At 42.8% G+C, this 19,537-nt stretch overlaps 1 protein-coding gene across 3 annotated transcripts in view; it reads right to left on the reverse strand.

The window, feature by feature from the left end:
• SH2B3 (SH2B adaptor protein 3) overlaps positions 1 to 19,537 on the reverse strand; it is a 182,943-nt gene that overhangs the window by 131,577 nt on the left and 31,829 nt on the right. For 2 of the 3 annotated variants that reach the window (XM_068245613.1, XM_068245630.1), the window contains exons 2-3: positions 8,265 to 8,306; positions 3,442 to 4,254 (exon numbers count right to left, since the gene is read on the reverse strand). In XM_068245613.1, coding sequence (XP_068101714.1) covers positions 3,442 to 4,227 — 786 coding nt within the window. In that variant the 5' untranslated portion in view covers positions 4,228 to 4,254; positions 8,265 to 8,306. Of the gene's footprint in view, positions 1 to 3,441; positions 4,255 to 8,264; positions 8,307 to 16,207; positions 16,241 to 19,537 lie in introns of those variants that run through there. The other variant, XM_068245621.1, reaches the window with a different exon arrangement.

The following is a 19,537-nucleotide window of genomic DNA, read 5'->3' on the forward strand; positions in this document are numbered from 1 at the left end:
AAGATCTTGCTCAGATGGTGAGGAGCACGGTGCTCTTTTTCAGGACAACCGATGGACCCACCCCCACAACACATTCCTCCAGGCCTCCCCAGCACACTCTCCCCTTTCCACTGGGGTGCTCAGCCTGTGTCCTCTCTCTATCGCTGCCGGAGGGTGTCTGTGTCCTGTGCTCTGATGGCATGTATGTGGTCACATAATGTGCGTGTACCGGGTCACGGGATACAGGTGCCTCAGTGACAATGGACAGAGGACACAGGAGGAGTGCACTGGCGGACAGGTGAGCATATGCTCCTTTGCCAATACTCTGCATGGCCAGGGGGTAGGGGCAGGGGGAATTTCCAATGGCTTTCATGATTAAATCAAAAAATCTGTGTACAGTCAGTGGATTTTGATCAGATAGGGATCTATCTGATGGTCAAATCTGATGGCCATCTTTAAGTGTATGGCCACCTGTAGTCAGAAATGCTAGAGGCCAACTAGATCCACTCTTCACCCTTTAAAAATCACAGTCTATTAAGAGAAAACTAATCATAGTCTAACACTGATCAACATTTTATGTAAGTACTAATATTTGCACAAACAAAACTGCATATGGGTTGTTCTTCACACTCAAGAGTACGGTATTTAAAGTGTACCAGAGATGATTGCAAAGAAAACATGTATACATACCTGGGGCTTCCTCCACCTCCTGGATCCTTCAAAATCCTCCCGTTAGCTTCAGCCAGTTGGCACAGTGTAGCCGCGAGAGCGCGATGGGGGAGCACCAGGGCTGTGGAGTCGGTACAAAAATCATCCAACTCAGACTCCACAGCCCTGAGGAGCACGCACCTCCGCACTGCGTTGGGAGCGTTCTGCTCCTAAGGTTAAAACCTTAATGGTTTTTGAAATACAATACACTAATCTTACTACAGGAAACTACTGGGCATTTAAAGTTCATCAGAGACAGCAATAACTAAAGAGTCAATACTTACCCGGGGCTTCCTCCAGCCCCATAAGCACGTCTGAGTCCTTCGTCGCCTTACTGCAGTCTGTTGTTCAGCCGCAATCAGTACCGGTAACTGGCTCAGTTGCGTCCCACGCATGCGCTGAAGTCCCCGACTGGCGCAACTGAACCGGTCACCAGGGCTGATTGCGGCTGCATGGCAGACTGTGGAAGGACAGGGAGGGACTCAGACAAGCTTATGGGGCTGGAGGAAGACCCGGATAAGTATCGAATCTTTAGTTGTTGCTGGCTCTGGTTTCCCTTAAGAATACACAAACTTTGCGAACAAGAAGGCATCCACAGCAGACACTTGACTAAACTACCACCTGAGAGATCCAGAGACCCATCCTGAGGTTTTACCAAACCCATAAACAAAAGAATTGGCCCAAATGGAAATGTTTTAGGGCATTCAAGTCTGGATGGTACCCTCAGTTTCATCATCAATGTTTGTTGCTAGTAAGTAATCTACTCCCATTATAGACATCTTTACTTTATACTCCCTATCCCTAGGTTTAAATACCAGTTCTCAACATTAAGGAAGATGCAACTTGATGACATCCTCAGCACCTTGAAGTTTGAGTGCAAAAGTTTTTGCAGGGACAATTAAAGTTCGCTAGAGGCAATTTCTGCGTGCTATTCAGTGCCATCCACTGAATAGACGAGAAAATTTGACTTCAGGTTTGCGATTAGCACGGCTATATGAATTATTCCCTCTTCATGTCCTTTGCTTTGGAGCTTCTTCTACAGTCTCTCTATTAAATAAAGGATCTCCCCAAGTGTCTTTTTAATCCACAGAAACTAAAATAAAACACATACACACACACACACACTTATGTACAATCCATAGAAGGTATTGTTTTTATGCTTCAACTGAAATCAAAACGTTCCCTTATCTTTAGTAGTACAGTAAATTGTACATACTATATGTATATCAGTATATATGAGAGTAAAGTTTACTTTTAGATTACATGACTTTTGGACAAACTTGGTCATTTTTTTCCACTAGTTCAAGTAGGTCATACAGCCAAATATACCATCAAGCCAAATGAAACTGAACCAGCAGATATAATCAAAGTACAACATATTTTACTTAAATGAATGGTATAAGTCACTGCGACGTTCACTTTCAATAAGAATCATAGTATACAGCTTTACTACCTCATCTGCTCTGATTGCTCTCAAAGACTGAACTCTATTGAGCCCTGTCATGGCTCAGCCATGATTCCTCTCTCACTCCCCATGTACTCACTTGTCTGATCTCAGTATTTAGTGAAGAGGCCAGGCAATCATTTTACTAGGTGCTGGGTGGTGCATGGCCAGCAAAGAAAGGCATGGTAAGGGCAGGTAGAGGAAATGCAAGAGGAGGTGTCACGCGTGGAGTGACTTCTGAACTAGGGAGTCCAGTCAATTATTGGGCCTCACTAGGTCTCAACAAAGTCACATTAGTGAGAACAGCCTGTGTTGTGAAGGTATAGTATAACAAACAGCCTAGCAACTTTTATTATCATGCAAACTTTGACAGGTTTGCTTTCAATTATGGTCCTAATACACAATGAAAATAATGACCGGCTCATTTAAGATAAAATAAAGTTCCATCAAGTTCTCTATAACTTAAATCTGTGGCCAGATTATTCAATTTTACAGGACATTGAATGTCCTGAAAGCACAACTCTCTACATGTGTAATGTGACACTGGACATACTGTAAGCAAACTGTCCCACTACCAATGTTTATTATGCACAATGGATCTGAAGAATGTGGCCTTGGCTTCAGCCGGTCACTACATAAGTCTTAATATTGCAAAGGCATCATATGTAAAGTGCCAACGCATACTGACTATGCACACTTCCAGTTCTGAAATGGGCACTTCTGGTTTAGAGCAACAGCCTCTGGAACACTGTATTCATCCCAGGAAATCTAACATTGGCATACAGGCTACAGAAGCTGCTGCTGCTTTCTTATTGTTTGTGCAGGGACGGGTGTATATAAAATGCAATAACAATCACTGGAAAACTCTTCTTTTGTTGCAAAGGTTTTTGTAATTATTTTACACAGGCAAACAAACATGAGGCGTATTTTAATGGACAACAAATAATAAAAAAATTACTTATCTTTTGTTATGAATTGATTTTTAATTGTTATACACAAGCCAGTACGGTCAATCTTCTTGATTACATTTAGTAGATGGCTTTATATCTACTAAGCTGTCACAAAAGAACAAACCAAGGTGACTTTCTGAGCAAGTCTTGACTTTAAAAGATAAGTATGGCCTGCGGTTCATCAGAAAGCATCTGCTGCAGCACAGCAGCCAATTCATCATATCATGATAAAGAGACATGTAGCACTATAAAATTCAGTTACAGAACAAAATGAATAATAATAAAATAAACACACACACACACACACCAACACACACACACATACCAAATAGCATAAATATGATGAAAAGAATGACTTACCTTGGGTGGATCAAACAACTCCATAAGGTACTCCTCATTGTCTGAAGGGCTTGCTTTTCGTAAAACTAATCGACATCTCTGCCATAGAGTACCACTGTCCATACTTGCTTCATCTACCATACTGTAGTTCAAATGTCCTTCCTTTCGGATTTCAACCACTGGCTCCCTAGTTAAAGTCCATGGTAAAATCCTCTGTAAGCCGGGCCAGGAAGGCGAGTCGGATGTATCTGTGTCCACTTCCCTGTTTTCTGGAGGATTTGGCTCTGCAGGTCTCCTGCGGAATATGTTCCGAAGACTCCTTCGGATCTGAGTGAAGGAGAATCGAATAAATGGTCTTGGAGGAGGGGGATTGAGGTTACTCCGGAGCTCCTCTGTACTCCAACTTTTTGGCACATTATGGACAACTGTGTCACTAGCTGTCTGTTCTGTGTTTTCATGGCGAGGCGTCAAGTCAACCTCCACCTTAGCTGCAACCGTACTGGGAGACTCCTCTGATGTCCTACTACCTGTCTCTCTGTAATCTTTTACTCGGCTGAAAGGAAAAAATCTGTACTGGTCCATACCCGAGCTGTCCCTCACCTCGTTTCTGAAATACTGTTGGAAAAGATCTGTGAACTGCAAGGAGAAGTTCTCTGCAGCAAGGATGTCATGGTGTGGGTTCTGATTGGCGAACAACCAATATTGCTTTGCCAACTCCCTCGCTGTGGAGATGGCGTGAAGCTCACAGAACTCATTCCAGCCCTGAGGGACGGAGGAACTTTCAGGTTGAATAGTGTCCCCATTCATTGCAGTGACTGAAGCAGTTGTGGTGTGCTGTGAAAGCAGAAAAAGGAAACACTAAATGAGGGGGTTTCCATTGCATATTCACAGTCATGTTTACGAAGAGGAAGCTATTTTATAATGAACTCTCCTGCAGTGTACAACACTTGCTGCAATGGGGCAAGTAATTTTATAATGAACTTTCCTCCAGGGTACACAACTTCTTGCAAGGGAGCTGCATACATTACAATATTTGAGTTTTAACTTGCTGAACGGAATTATGTAATTGACAGCTCCCTATTGTAGAAAACAAAATATCTATCTCCAATGATTGAAAAGTATTTGAATGCAAACTGACCTTCCTACTTACATGATTGAGTGTTTAGAACAGATGGATAAGTTGGATGGTCTAGTTAGATTTTTATTACTACTGAAGCACAAATTGGCCAACTCCTCTGTCATTCTGTGTTCCATACGTTTTGCCCACTTACATGTGCTGAACATATGATCTCTGGCAATATATCTTTATGCAGTATCTTTACGATAAAGCAAGCACAAACTGAAATATACTGGCTTGAACGTTACAAGGTAGATTGACACAGGGCATCAAGCACCTTAGGGGTCCACATTACAGTGCAGAAAGCACAAGTTTAAAGCCAGTACAATATGAGAATGTAAGGGAGCTCACATTAATTTTTGCCTTGGGTCCCATTTTATCTAAAATCAACCCGAGATCGAATGTTGTGCTGCACCTTTAAAGTGGACCAAAATTAAAAATACACGATTTCAGAAATAAAATCTATTTTCTAAACTACAATAATAAATAAAAGCCTTTTTTTAGCTGCATGATGACAAATATAAAATATTTTACATTGATTGCAGGAACCCCTCCCTTCCTTTCATATTGCCGGGACAGAATCTGGCAAACTGGTGGAGTAGGTGGTGTCCAGCAAAGGAGGAATTGCTAATGGCTACCACCTGTATAACCCTAGTTATGGAAAAAGAAGGGTGAAAAGCATGCACTAAAATGCTCATAGGCTTGAAGTAGTGTTTATTTATCTTTGTATGTGTCAGAGTGGTGCAACTAAATATTTTGAATTAAAAAAAATGTTTGGTTTGGGTCCGCTTTAAGCATGACATGCAAATGTGGCTATCGTATAAGCTTTTACCTAAAAATACATTATTAAAATATCAACATACAAAGAGTTCTAACGCATTTTATCTAACTGGCTAAATAATAGCACTGTACCATTTGCACAGAACAGTAATGGGGAAGGCAACTTGCTGCTTATAATCTAAAAGGTTTTGTTTTGTAATTGAGGTGGTGTGTGCAGCCACCGGAGGGTTATTTATCTGATCTAACCGTACAGTTATATGTAGCAATAGTTTATTGCAGGTTTTCTGTTTTTTCTCAACTGAACAGAAAGTCACCATTTAAACTCATTGTTTACCAAAAGCGGTGGTGGTGGCGGCGGCAGGGGGTTTTGGGCCTTGGCAAATATGATGAGGATTGCACTCATCTCCACAGGAATGTGTGCTGTAGTCACCTTATCCTGCAGCTTCAGGTTCCAGCGCTTGCCACTGGTTCTTGGGCAGACTGGCTCCATTAGGCCTTATGTTAGGTACACACCATACAATTTTCTGGCAGATTTACCGGCCAGATAGACTTTTCCAACATGTCTGATCTGAATTTCGATCAATTTTCGTTTTTCTGATCGATTTTACAAATTATTTTTTGATCGTTTTTCTGATCAATTTACATTCACTTCTATGAAAATCATTTGGAAAAAAATGATCGAAAAATGGATCGGAAAAACGATCGAACATGTTGGAAACCGATCTGGTAGGTAAATCTGCCAGAAAATTGTATGGTGTGTACCTAGCATAAGTCTGAACCACCTACTGATCCTGTTGTGAGCTTCAACATACATTTCATTCTAACTGCCAGAGGTCTTCTTATGGACTTCTCAGGCTATACCGTACTACACTTCACAAAGACATGAGAAAAAAATATAAATATTCCATGTTTATCTCCATTTTCAGACTTTGGCCTGAATAATTTGCACATATTTTTAGTATCCTTTTCCCAGTACATCCTTTCTTATGAGTTTTGTGAACCTGATTTTAAATAGCCCCTTAATGGAGCACAGACTCAACTACTTAGCTGACATTTTTGAAAGTTCCTCTCCAACTTCAGGTAAAAAAAGGATACCTCTTACCATATGGAAGGATCATTTAACATGAGAGGGAATACAGGGAAACCAAAAGGTTAAAGGACCACTGAAGTGAGAGGGATGTGGAGTCTAAACAATGCCCTTTGGCAAGTGCTTACTCCACTGAAACATTGTGCAGGTTTGTATATGTTGTATCACCGCAAATTAAATGCAATAAAAAGAAGCTGGATACATATCCTTGGAGGGTCGAGTCCTGCATGAGAATTTTGTGTATTGTTTGGACCGTTGAAGGAAAGGCTTGATGGACCTTTTGTCCCACTAGGACTCCCCGCTATCCACAGATATTTATCCCTGAGGCTGGTGGACACTCGATTTCTTCTTAAACAATACCAGTAGTCTGGCAGCCATGCTGATCTATTTGGGCGGCAATAGTGTCTGAACAACACCAGAAACAAGCATGTAGCTAATCTAGTCATGTCAAATCAAAATCTGATCTGCTAAATGCTTGTTCAGGGTTTATGGCTAAAGGTATCAGAAGCAGAGAATCAGCAGGATTGCTATGCAACTGGTATTGCTTATAAGGAAATAAATATGGCAGCCTCCAAATCCCGCTCACTTCAGTTGTCCTTTATGGAGATTAGCTAACATACATATTAACAATACATTCACTTTTGAAATTGTTCATTAACTACAGGTAGTCCCCGGTTAATGAATGAGATAGGGACTGTAGGCTCGTTCTTAAAGGAATACTTAAGGCAAAAAAAAAAAAAAGACATTTACTCACCTGGGGCATCCCTCAGCCCCCCGAAGCTGGATGGTGCCCTCGCAGCCCCGCTCTGATTGTCCTGTCCCCGCCGGCGGCTACTTCCGGTTCGGCGACAGCCGCCGACAGGCTGGGAACGCGGCTGATTTTCCGCGTTCCCAGCCGCTGCTATCACCCTCTATGCTGCTATAGCGTCTATATATACGCTATAGCAGCATAGAGGGTGATAGCAGCGGCTGGGAACGCGGAAAATCAGCCGCGTTCCCAGCCTGTCGGCGGCTGTCGCCGAACCAGAAGTAGCCGCCGGCGGGGACAGGACGATCGGAGCGGGGCTGCGAGGGCACCATCCAGCTTCGGGGGGCTGAGGGATGCCCCAGGTGAGTAAATGTCTTTTTTTTTTGCCTTAAGTATTCCTTTAACCCGAATGTGTTCTTAAAGGAGTTATAAGGCTTTTTTAATGAAAATAAGTGCTACTTATTCGGGGCTTCGTCCAGCCCCAATCTCCCAGCATGTCCCTCGCCGCAGCTCCGCCGCTGCCTCCCGGTCCCCGGCAATGACGTCAGGACGACCTGGAGGTAGTTCTGCGTCTGCGCAGTATGTTCCGGTTCACGTGGCGTTGATTGACAGCGACACTTGCGCAGGCGCAGTACAGGCTGACTTCCAGGTCGGCCTGATGTAATCCCCGGGGACCCGGAGGCAGCGGCAGAGAACGGCTGATGGAGGAGCTGCAGCAAGGGGCATGCTGGGAGATTGGGGCTGGACGAAGCCCTGGGTAAGTAGCACTTATTTTCATTAAAAACCCCTGATAACTCCTTTAAGTCGGAACATTGTGCCATCTCTATCCCCTGTACCTCTTCTGTGCCCCCCCGTGTCACCCCCTCTGGGTCACCTTTGCCCTTTGTACCTGTTTATACACGTTTAAAAGCCATTTTTTCTATGAATTTTTTAAAAATTGATTTTCTCAAAAACTACAAGTCCAATTTGAAATGTTGTTCGTATCGGCGGGTCATTCGTAAGTCGGGCGTTCGTAAGTTGGGGACTACCTGTACATATAATTATGAATCATCTCTATTTATAGAAACTATAGAAGAACTATTTTAAACTCGTAAATGATACAAAGTACGTACATGCTATTGCTCCACCGCACAATGTTACCACAGTTTTCCAACCTGTAAAATAGAATGCAAAAGCAACAATAAACAGTTCAGTAATGACAATATGTAGTCGAAACACAAATGCAGGTCGAATGAATGCACTACAAATAAGGAATATTCTATAATAAAATCTGCTATGCAATCTAAAGATTTATGAATGGTGTGTAATGCAAAATTTATTAAAGATTTCTAATGCAAATAGGAAGATCTCCTAAAGATTTACCATACATGTATTATACGCCTTACCAACTAAATAAGCCCCAAAAAAACTACTCTTAAAGAAAATTCCACTTTTGTTAAAACGTAAAACTGAACATTTTCCATACATTCATCTGTGCTGCTCAAGTCTTTTAGCAATTTAAGGTTATTAATAAAATATCCATTGTAGTCTTTAGCCAGCTCAAAAAAAAAAGAAAACTGATAGTAAGCTCAACCTGCTTTGCTTTCTAACCTTACAGTACCCTGTGTGGAATGTTGTTGCCGTGGGACTGTCCAACTGGTAATTAGCACAGGGCAGGAGGCTTTGCTACTTGTTTTCAACACCTTCAAACAATGACATTCTTATATACTAATTTATGTTAGAGGCACTGTGGAATGCTTATGTTTAGAATTTTGCACATAAAAACAAGCTGAAAAAACAGGTTTGCCATTGATCCTAAGGCTCAGTTCACACTGCACGCATCAAAAACTGATCTGGTAAAAACTGATCCGTTTAGTTTCAAAAAGATGTTTAACCTCCCTGGCGGTGCATTTCTGTCTGGAATTAGAAGTCAAAAGCGGTACATTTTTTTCTAGAATTTTCGGCCTCCAATTCTTAAGTCATAATTTACCAAAATATGACAGAATAAAAGCCTGGTAGACATTCTGCATATAAATAAAAGACTAGAACACAAATTTTGTGAATTTATAAAATTTATGAAGACACTTAAAATTTTTGAAACCGTATAAATAAGAGAGTAGTCAAAATCAGGGCAAAAAATGGGTAACAGTATGGCAGAAGCACTTAGCTCAGAAGCATTTGGGAACCAAATGGCTATATTGTTACTGTCCTGTGCTTTCAAATAAGCTTTTCTGCCATCTCTGCCATGGCAGTCAGGTGACACAGGGGAGAGATCAAATTACAACTTGTTATTATAGACAAATGAGGCTAAATTCTCTCTATACAGTATATACATGTACATACAAACATGTACATACATACACGTAGGTACATACATACATACATACATACATATATACAGTGCTGCGTAATATGTTGGCGCTTTATAAATAAAATAAATAAATAATAAAATAAATAAAATACATACATGCATGCATGTAAATACATACTCTTACATGTATACATACATATACATACATGAACGTACATACATGTATGTACGTGCATGCATGTCCAAGCACGTGTGTGTGTGTGTTATATATTATATATATATATTTATTATTGATTTATAAAGCGCCACCATATTCCGTGGCGCTGTACAAAGAAAGAAACACAATTAGTGACAAAATACAAAGACTGATACAAAAACGAATTATAGAATTGGTAATGACAGTGATAAAATTAACATGATGAATAAAATGTATAATGGTTATCAAGAAACAAAAGGGGGAGAGAACCCTGCCCTTGCGAGCTTACAATCTAAAGGGAATGGGGGGGGGGGGGGGAAACAGGAGGAGGGGTAGTATGCAGCAAATATATAGAGGCTGTGTGTTTTAGGATACCTAGTAGGAGTGCAATTTGGTCTTAGGACTAAGGGAAGTGGCCTAAGGTAGCGCATATGCTTGTCGGAACAAGTGTGTTTTTAGAGAGCGTTTAAAGGCAACAAAGGTTGGCGAGTGACAGATGTGTTGAGGGAGGGCATTCCAGAGGAGGGGTGAAGCGCGTGTGAAGTCTTGTAAACGTGAATGTGAGGATTTGATTTTAGAGGAGGACAACAGAAGATCATGTGCCGATCTGAGATTGCGATTGTGTTTGTATCTGGAAATTAGTGAGGATATGTACCGGGGAGAGAGATTGTGGAGAGCTTTGTAGGTTAGGGTTAGGAGTTTGAACTGAATCCTCTGGTTAATTTGCAGCCAGTGAAGAGCTTGACAAAGAGGGTCGGCAGAGGAAGATCGAGAAGAAAGATGAATGAGACGAGCAGCTGAGTTCAGTACCGACTGGAGCGGGGCCAGTTTGTTAGAAGGTAGTCCACAGAGTAGTATGTTGCAGTAGTCCAGACTAGAAATTATAAGAGCATGTATTAACATTTTAGTTGTGTCTTGAGTGAGAAAAGGACGGATGCGAGATATGTTTTTGAGTTGGAGATGGCAGGAGCTGCTTATGGAGTGAACATGAGGAATAAAAGAGAGAGAGAGGAGTCGAATATCACCCCCAAGCACCGAGCTTTGGGAATTGAAGTTATGGGAGTGTTATTAACATTTATTGTTACTTCAGGCAGGGAGATGGACAGAGACGGTGGAAAAACTATTAGTTCTGTTTTACTCATATTAAGTTTTAGGAAGCGAGAGGACATGAAGGAGGATATAGCAGACAAGCAGTCAGGAACACATTTAAGGAGGGAGTTAAGGTCTGGGGCAGAGAGGTACAGTTGTGTATCGTCTGCATAGAGGTGTTATTGAAACCCGAATGAGTTGATTAAATCACCAAGACCGTGCATGGAGATAGAAAAGAGGAGGGGACCAAGGACAGAGCCTTGCGGAACCCCGACTGACAAAGCATGAGGAGAAGAGATCTGATCTGAGTAGGAGACTGTGAAGGACCTTCCAGAGAGGTAGGAAGATAACCATGTGAGAGCAAGGCCCTTTATTCCTACATTTGAAAGTATTTGTAGGAGTAAGGTGTGGTCGACAGTATAAAATGCTGATGACAGGTCAAGAAAGATGAGTATGGAAAATTGACCTTTGGATTTGACTGTAAGAAGGTCATTGGCCACTTTGGTAAGGGCTGTTTCCGTGGAGTGGTAAGAGCGAAAGCCAGACTGGAACTGATCAAGTAGGGAGTTGGCAGATAAATAATGGCTTAATTCTGCATGTATATGGCGTTCAAGTAGTTTGGGTGCAAATGGGAGAAGTGACACTGGGCGGTAGTTGGCAAGTGTGGTAGGATCTAGAGAAGGTTTTTTTAAGTAGTGGTGTCACAACAGCTTTTTTGAGTGGGGATAGAAAGATGCCAGTAGAGAGGGACAGGTTAAATAGCGTTAGTGCAGGTAAGAGAGATGAGGATAGCTGCGGAATGAAATAGGAGGGAATAGGATCCAAAGAACAGGTGGTTAGATTAGCTTTGGCAATTACTGAGGAGAGAGAGTGTTCAGAGAGTGGAGAGAAGGCAGTTAGAGAGCAGTCAATGGGAGGTGTGGGGGTGGGATTTGAGGGCTGCGATATATATATATATATATATATATACACACACACACACACACATATTAACAGACTCAGAGGGCGACTTCCCTTTACATTACTTTCGGACCTGAACATCTTCAGGTCCACATAAAAATTTAGCCCCGCCCCGTCACATGACGTCACGACGCCCCGCCGCGCACTGATTGGCCGCCGGGTCCCCAGAAGAATAGAGGGGACTTGGGGATCCCGGCGGCCGAAAAATTAAAAAAAAAAAAAAAGGTTAGAGGGGAGAAACCTGGGTCCCGCTGGCAGCGCTGATCGCGGGACCCAGGTAAACACAGCAGGATGCAGCTTGTTCACAGCCCGACCTGAGCACAGGCTTACCGCTGTGCACATAGAAATCACAGCCCGTGCTCAGGTCGGGCTTATCGTCAGGGAAGTTAACATTGGGCATCAGTTTTTTGTCACTGCATTCCATTACTACACGTAACCCACTCAGCAAGTATAGCCACAAGGCATGCAACAGACCCATAATTGGACAAACGCAAGTGAACAAGCGCCATCCCGGGCGCAAATCGGCTCTTGCGCCGTCCAAACACCCCCTGGTCACCCATCCCTACCCGTCACGACACGGACCCTGGTCAAGGACGGTTTGATGTAACCATACCATTTTGTCACGCAATGGAATTGCACATACCTGTATTGTGACTTTTAAAGGGGAATACAGCGACTTTTGAAGCGGTGCACGGATTGCCTTGTTTGTACCGATGTAGACCCATAATTATCGCAGACTCCCTACAATTGCATTCCTTTTGTCGGAATGGAGCAAAAGGATCCATAACAAACAGACTACTGTGAATGGATCCTATTGCTTTGCATTGGATCGGTTGGCATTCGATGGGATCCGTACCGTTTCGTTCTGCTAAATGAAATGTTTTCAGTGCAATGTGAACCAAGCATTACAGTATATATAACTTAGAGGCAAGCTGAAAACTGAGTTTTTCTCAACCAAAGTGGAATTCATGAAATGTAATTGGTATGTGATTACAAAATGATAACATTTGTAATTTATAGTGGTTTGAATTTTTTTTCTTTAAAGGTTATCTGCTGCAAAAGTTTTAATATTTTTCAATCTTTCTCTCTAGCCAGCTTTCCAACGCATGACGTGTCAGCAAGACGACCGGAGAAACAATCATACATTGATATTTAAAGAGACTCTGTAACAAAATGTTCAGCCTTATTTGTTCTATCCTAGAAGTTCCTATACCTGTTCTAATGTGGTCTGTCTTACTGCAGCCTTTCCTAGTTGCACAGTGGCTGTATTAGCTCTGTTATATAATCGAATCTTTCCTCTGACGGCTTTGTCGGGCTCAGGCACTCAGGCAAGAATGTGCTGCTCTGTTTGTAATAGGATAGAAGCTATACACACCCTCTCCATGCCCCTTGCAGGCTCTGTGTGAGTCACAGACTGAGCTCCTCTCAGCCTATCACATGCCATGTCTTTTGTTTGTAAACACTGCCTAAAACTGCCAATTACAAGCCAGGATTGCAGCAGGGAGTGGCAGAAACAGCACAGAGGGGCCCAAGAGAACATAATTAATAGAATGGTATGCTTTTTATTGTAAGAATTTTAGTGTACAGATTCTCTTTAAAGACAACCACATGTCTGGATTCTGCCTGGAAGAAATGATTAAATGTTAACACAGCAAAAAGGAGTTGAAATAGGCTCTAAAAATTCATGACTAATGAACTTGATGACAAAACTGATGGAACCCTCAATGATGAGAAATACAAACAGAACATTAACCATCATGCAATACAACAATAATCTCTCCCAGCTTCCTTCCCTAGCATGCCATTTACCCCAAACACAACCAAAACCATGAAGACCTTTCCGCAGCAAAACAAGGAATCAGATGGCCCAGCACCCACAGAGCCCCATTCTATCACCACTGAGCCCACCAGGAATTGCTTACAGATGAAACTGTGGTGCATATCCCTGAATTGTTTGATTACAGCACTTTCTAGAAAGCTTCTTAATTAGTAGAAACTAGGTTTAAAAATAATCCTATTATACAGCTTAATTCACAAGTACACAGTTTTATAAATAAATAAATAAATAAAAAAAAACACAGCCACCAAGTTAAAGATTGTTCTTTCAGCTCCCTCCCATTACATTCATAAATGATACAAGAACCAGAATCCTGAAAAGAAAGGCACTGAAGATCAAGAAAACCAGGATGAGTTACCTAAACATCTAAAGTATAGGGATTCTTTTAACTGTAGGTTCAGAGACGATCATTCTAAAACTACATACACACTTGGGATAAATACAACCCAAATCAAAATGCTGTCATTCTATTCTGTGGTGGTGGTGATGAGGAGGGGAGCAGAACAAGCAGATGGTCAGCTGAGTATTATCTAACGTTGCTGGATTGGTGAAGAGGAGACCACCACCAACATCAAAGCACACTTGTATTAAAATTTCGCCTGAAACAAAATAATTGATTCGGGTGGTGAAAATCTTATGAATCGAAAATGTGTAAAGCGTTTCACCTGGCTGTCACAACATTGACATGAGATTGGCATGATGGCATTTGCAAGCTATAAGTGAGCTACATGAATGAAAAGCAAAACCTTAATTTAAAAAAAAAAAAGACCAACCTTGTAAGAATAGAAATTTGAAGGCTGTGCTACGTTTCAGGGCTGTTATTACAACCTTACCTTTACAAAGCAATAAAACGTGGTACTTGCGTGTTATAGAGTCTACCCAATTTGACTGCTCCCAATTTAACAGATATTTATTCCCCTTTCAAAATCTACATTCTCTTTTTCAGATTACCAGAATAATAGAGTCCCAATCCCTGCAAGCGACAGTCCTATTCATTGACTATTCACTCATTGAAGAATAGGAACACTGGTCGGCATTGCATGCATAAACGGTTTATTTCATTCTCAAGGTGCAATAAGCAGCATTCCAGATACTAACAGGTGCAGCAAGATATAAAACTGGTGCACATACCGCTCCTGGTGCGCAGTTGGGTGGGTACAGCTGCCTGATGGCAGTTTCATGCTAGAATGCGCTTCCACGTAGCCTCCGTGGAAGCACATTGTAGCGCGAAACGGCCGTCAGGCAGCTGTACCCTGCATCCACCACCCACTGAACTGCACACCAGGACCGGTATGTGCACCAGTTTTATATCTTGCTGCACTTGTTAGTATCTGGAATGCTGCTGATTGCATCTTGAGAATGAAATAAACAGTTTATGCATGCAGGGGCGGCCAATGTTCCTTTTCTTCAATGAATGCATTCGTATCTTTAGTCAGAGCTGGACAATAAATACATACAAATGATACAAAGGATGACAGAGGTTATACAACATAGGACAAAACTATACAAGGCAAACAGGGTACAATGTACATGATCATGTGATTTTGGGCTAGCTAGGTAGGCCCAGTAATACAAGTACAAGGTGGTCATAGGAAAGGAGCACACGATCATGTACAATACACTAGGGAAAGGAGTACCCTGCCAAAGGTTTACAATCTAAAGGGGGGGGGGGGAATGCGCTTAACCCCCCCTCTGCAGGCCAGGTGGAGATGGTGGGCTTAGTGATGTCCTGCATGTTGTCCAGGAGCACCTTCCTGTGCCGCCTGGCACCTCCTTTCCTGAGACCCTTTCCGCCCTTTCCTTGGCCAGACATAATGTTGATGCTGCTTCTCCGCTCTCGAGATGAACTGAAATCTATTGCACTGTTTGATGCAAAGCAACACTGTGGGCCGCTGATCAGGCACTGCTCCTGACCTGCTGCCGATCGGTATCTTTAGCCCAGAATGTTAAGCCATCATTTTCATTCAAATGATGGAATTGTTATAATGAACAATGGCCACTTGAATATTTCTGAATAATTAGTATGTGCCTATGACCCTTTTATGCATATTTATTACAAAGCCAAACATTTGGTTGACCCGGTTTTACTCTGCCTGCAATTAATCATAAATATGGTACATTTTAGTTGTACAAGTCACATACATGTCACTATGTAGGCCAGTATCTACTACTCCAGCCTGCAGCACCTTCTCCGAACAGTCACTAGTGTCAAGCATGCCCGTTTCCTACTGTATAGTAGATATTATTACTGTGCAGTGTAGATCGAGAACCTCATTCACAAACTGACAACAAGCCAGGGCGTGTATGGTCATCCACTAAAAACAAAACCTTCTTCTGAGAGTAAAAAATAGTACTGGTGGGGAACATAGTCATAGTAGGTATACATCTTGCAAACCACAAATGACTGATCCATAGAGTGAAAATAAAAATCACTTTTTCTAAATGATCATTGTGGTTAGTGATTACATACAGTACAGAAAATAAGCTGTACAGCAAACCTGCAGATGCTTGTATGACAGTAAACTGGTGGAACTACTGCTACACAGTCTTGCCCCCTCGGTAGCATAGGCTACTGCCACAAAAGTGGCTCTGTTAAACCCTGGTGAGTCTCAAGGTTTGGCTGAAATTCCTAGGTCAGAAGTCTAGCCACACCCCCTCCTACTCATTACACATCTCCCTCTACCTCATGCTGTGGTCTGTTAACAGTTGTCAAGCTGTTACACTACAAGGTAGTCTGGTCATCCAGATGACTGTCTCTAAACCGCCATGAAGTGAAGTTCTACGTGTAGTGTTTGCACATGCCAGTTACCATTGGCATAGGATTGTGGTCTGTCCACAACTGTCTGCCATTCATCAGAGCCATTCGCTTCTTCTGATGGTTTGTTCAAAGAGCTGACATTAATCAAATATTGTGAAGAGAACATGAGCAGGAACATACACACAGCCATGGAATGAAATGAGTATTTGTGAGAAGCTTGTTCAAAGTACCTATCAGCCAGGTCAAAAAGTTGATGGAGAGGGCCCCATTGTGGAAATCGATATGTCCATTTGTTCCCAAAATGAAAGAACAATATTGGTCATGTGGTTCCAACAGAAGTCATGGTAATGGAGGTTTCTAGTCAACATGAACTATTCAGTGTACTCAGCAAAGAGCTGTAGAAAAATTTGTCATAATAATCCTTTAATCAACCTATCATGCAAGAGCCTGAAACCATTATACTGTCCTAAAAGCAATCCTGTGTCAAAGCTGAAAAAGTGTACACTAAGAGCTGCATTCTGTGTAGCCTTAGAACCATATATCCTGTGCTCATTTGGAAAAGAGAATCTGTAGAAGCCTTCATATTTCTTTTTGTTGACTGTACTTCCTGGTACATGAGTACTACCAGCCACAGTAGCCAAATGCTCATCCACCACCCAGATGAATCATCAATTTATTCACTGTCCAAGGCTGGATTTACACTACAGTCAAAAGTGGTCCGATTCATAGAATGGACCAAACGGATGGAACTATATTCAGACGTAGAGCGGGAGACATGGCAGCGCTTTCATACGGAGGCTTTCATACGGAGGCTAATGATTTAGCTGCATGGATGTGCAGAGCTCCAGAAACTGGACAACATTAAACAACTAGCATTCAAACTGGTATAACAAAGGAGGGTGTTTGCTTCAGTAAATCATTTGTGCACAGATTATTCCCTATCGGACTTCCCCACGGCGATGACGGACCGTCATGGGGAAGACCTTACACTAGTCTAACATTAAAAACATAATTTTTCCTTGTGCTGCTGATCATAAATGGTATATACATTTCATATGATACATTGATATATTTAGACGTGTTCCACTCTCCATAAACAGTACACAACTCTCGGGTATACCTCAACAATGTCTATATTTAACACCTGTTGCCCAGCATTACCCTACGTGCTGAGCTCAATACAAGCAAAACTAGAAGGAAATGTGTGCACATCTTTAGCCACTCATTACGCCTCATGAGTGGATTAGGGCTCAAAACAACAGTTTACCCTGTTACTCTGTCCACACGGTTCAGGGGCGGGGATGGGGTGGGTGGGGCAACCATGCCTGCAAACTCAAACACTGCAGATAAAGCCTGCAGAAGACAGGAATCCACTATGCAGTCGCATGGCCGCTAACTAGGGTGGCCACTTGCAGAACCCCAGTAAGGAGGACATCACACCCTAAAAAGGAGGATATCGTACAGAGCGTGCCAAAAGTGGGCGTGGTCAAGCATAACGTGGGCGTGGTCATGGGTGGGGCAAAATATACATGACCTTAGCAGTGGTGTAAATTGTCTGCCGGGGAAGTTTGAGCTCTGCCGTAGTGTAGCCCTCAAAAATAGATGTAATCTGAAAGCATTTCACCAAAAAGACACATAATCTGGTAGAAGTTCCTCCAAAATACAGATATGGCAGTGGTTCCCCCAAAATAGACAATGTGGCAGCAGCAGTTCCCCCCAACATACACATAATCTGGAACCAGTTCCCCAAAATACGCGAAACCTGGCAGCAGATCACCCAAAATACACATAACACCCAAAATACATGTAATCTGGCAGCAGTGGTCCCCCAAACATACACAATCTGGCAGCAGTTCCCCAAAATACGCAAAATCTGGCAGCAGCCGTGCCCCTAACATTCCTTAATATGGCAGCGGTTCCCCATAAATACAGATAATCTGACAGCAGTTACCCCAAAATAGGTACCCCCAGCATAGGTAGCTGTAAATAGGTGTCGGTCTATAGGTGTCCCTAGTATAAGTAGTTATGAGTATAGTTGTCCCCAGAATAGGTAGCCAGGTGTATAATGTCCCCAGAATAGGTAGCCAGGTCTTTGGGTGTCCCTAGAGTAGTTAGCCAGGTCTATAGATGTCTCCGGTACAGATGGCCAGGTTTTTAGGTGTCCCCAGAATAGTTAGGCAGGTCTAAAGGTGTCACCAGTATATGTAGCTAGGTCTTTAGGTTCCCCCAGAATAGTTAGCCAAGTGTATAGGTGTCTCCAGTACAGAGAGCCAGGTGTATAGTGTCCCCAGTATATATAGCCAGGTCTATAGGTGTCTCCAGTATATTTAGCCAGGGCTATGGGTGTCCCAAGTATATGTAGCCAGGTCTATAGGTGTCCCCAGAATAGTTAGCCAGGTGTCCCCCGGCAGGAGGGGCGAGCTGAGTGAAGGGAGAGCGGTAGGTACAGCAGTGTGAAAGGGCGGACATCTCCCCCCCCTTTCCTCACCTTTGGGCTCCCCCTTCCTCGCTCTCCCCTCTAGAACTAAAGTTTTGGGGTGGCTGGCAGTGGGTGGGACTTACCTGCCTCCTTCCACGGCGAAGCAGTAGTGATGTCCGGTTCATGAGTCATTTGAGCCGAATCCGTTCAGTGGATGAGACAGGAACTGCAGCTGCAGTTCCTGTCTCATCCACTGAACTGATTCGGCTCAGTGGATGAGTCGGATCATTACACTCACAGGAAAGAACAGGCTCAAATAAACTCATGAACCGGACGTCACTATGCAGTGCTTGGAGCAAGGCAGAGGTAAGTCCCGCCCGCTGCCAGTCACCCCAAAACTTTAGTTCTAGAGGGGAGAGCGAGGAAGGTGAAGCCCAAAGGTGAGGAAAAGGGGGGGGGATGCCCCCCTTTCCCACTGTGCCCATCGATCCCTCTTCTCTGCGCTCTCTCCCTCCACACAGCCCAAAAAAGGAGGACATCTGGCTGTCCTTCCTTGCCTTGCACCGGACGGAGGACAAGCAGTCCTAAATCCGGACGGATGGCCACCCTACCGCTAACTAGACTTTGGAATGTAGGGTGGGGAGGGGGTTTGGTGGTGGGGAAGAGGTTGGGGGGGGGGGATTAATACTACAATTTATGTGACGATTGAGTAAAGCAGTCAACCAGAAGATGTACTGCATGCACTGGTAAGTAATAAAAAAGCAGTTCAAAGGTAAGTCACAGAACAACTTATAACAAGCCAGAACAAATGGAACACACATAGAAAGCACACTACT

The sequence above is a fragment of the Hyperolius riggenbachi genome, chromosome 1 (assembly GCF_040937935.1).
Source record: "Hyperolius riggenbachi isolate aHypRig1 chromosome 1, aHypRig1.pri, whole genome shotgun sequence".
In the NCBI taxonomy this organism is placed as follows: Eukaryota; Metazoa; Chordata; class Amphibia; order Anura; family Hyperoliidae; genus Hyperolius; species Hyperolius riggenbachi.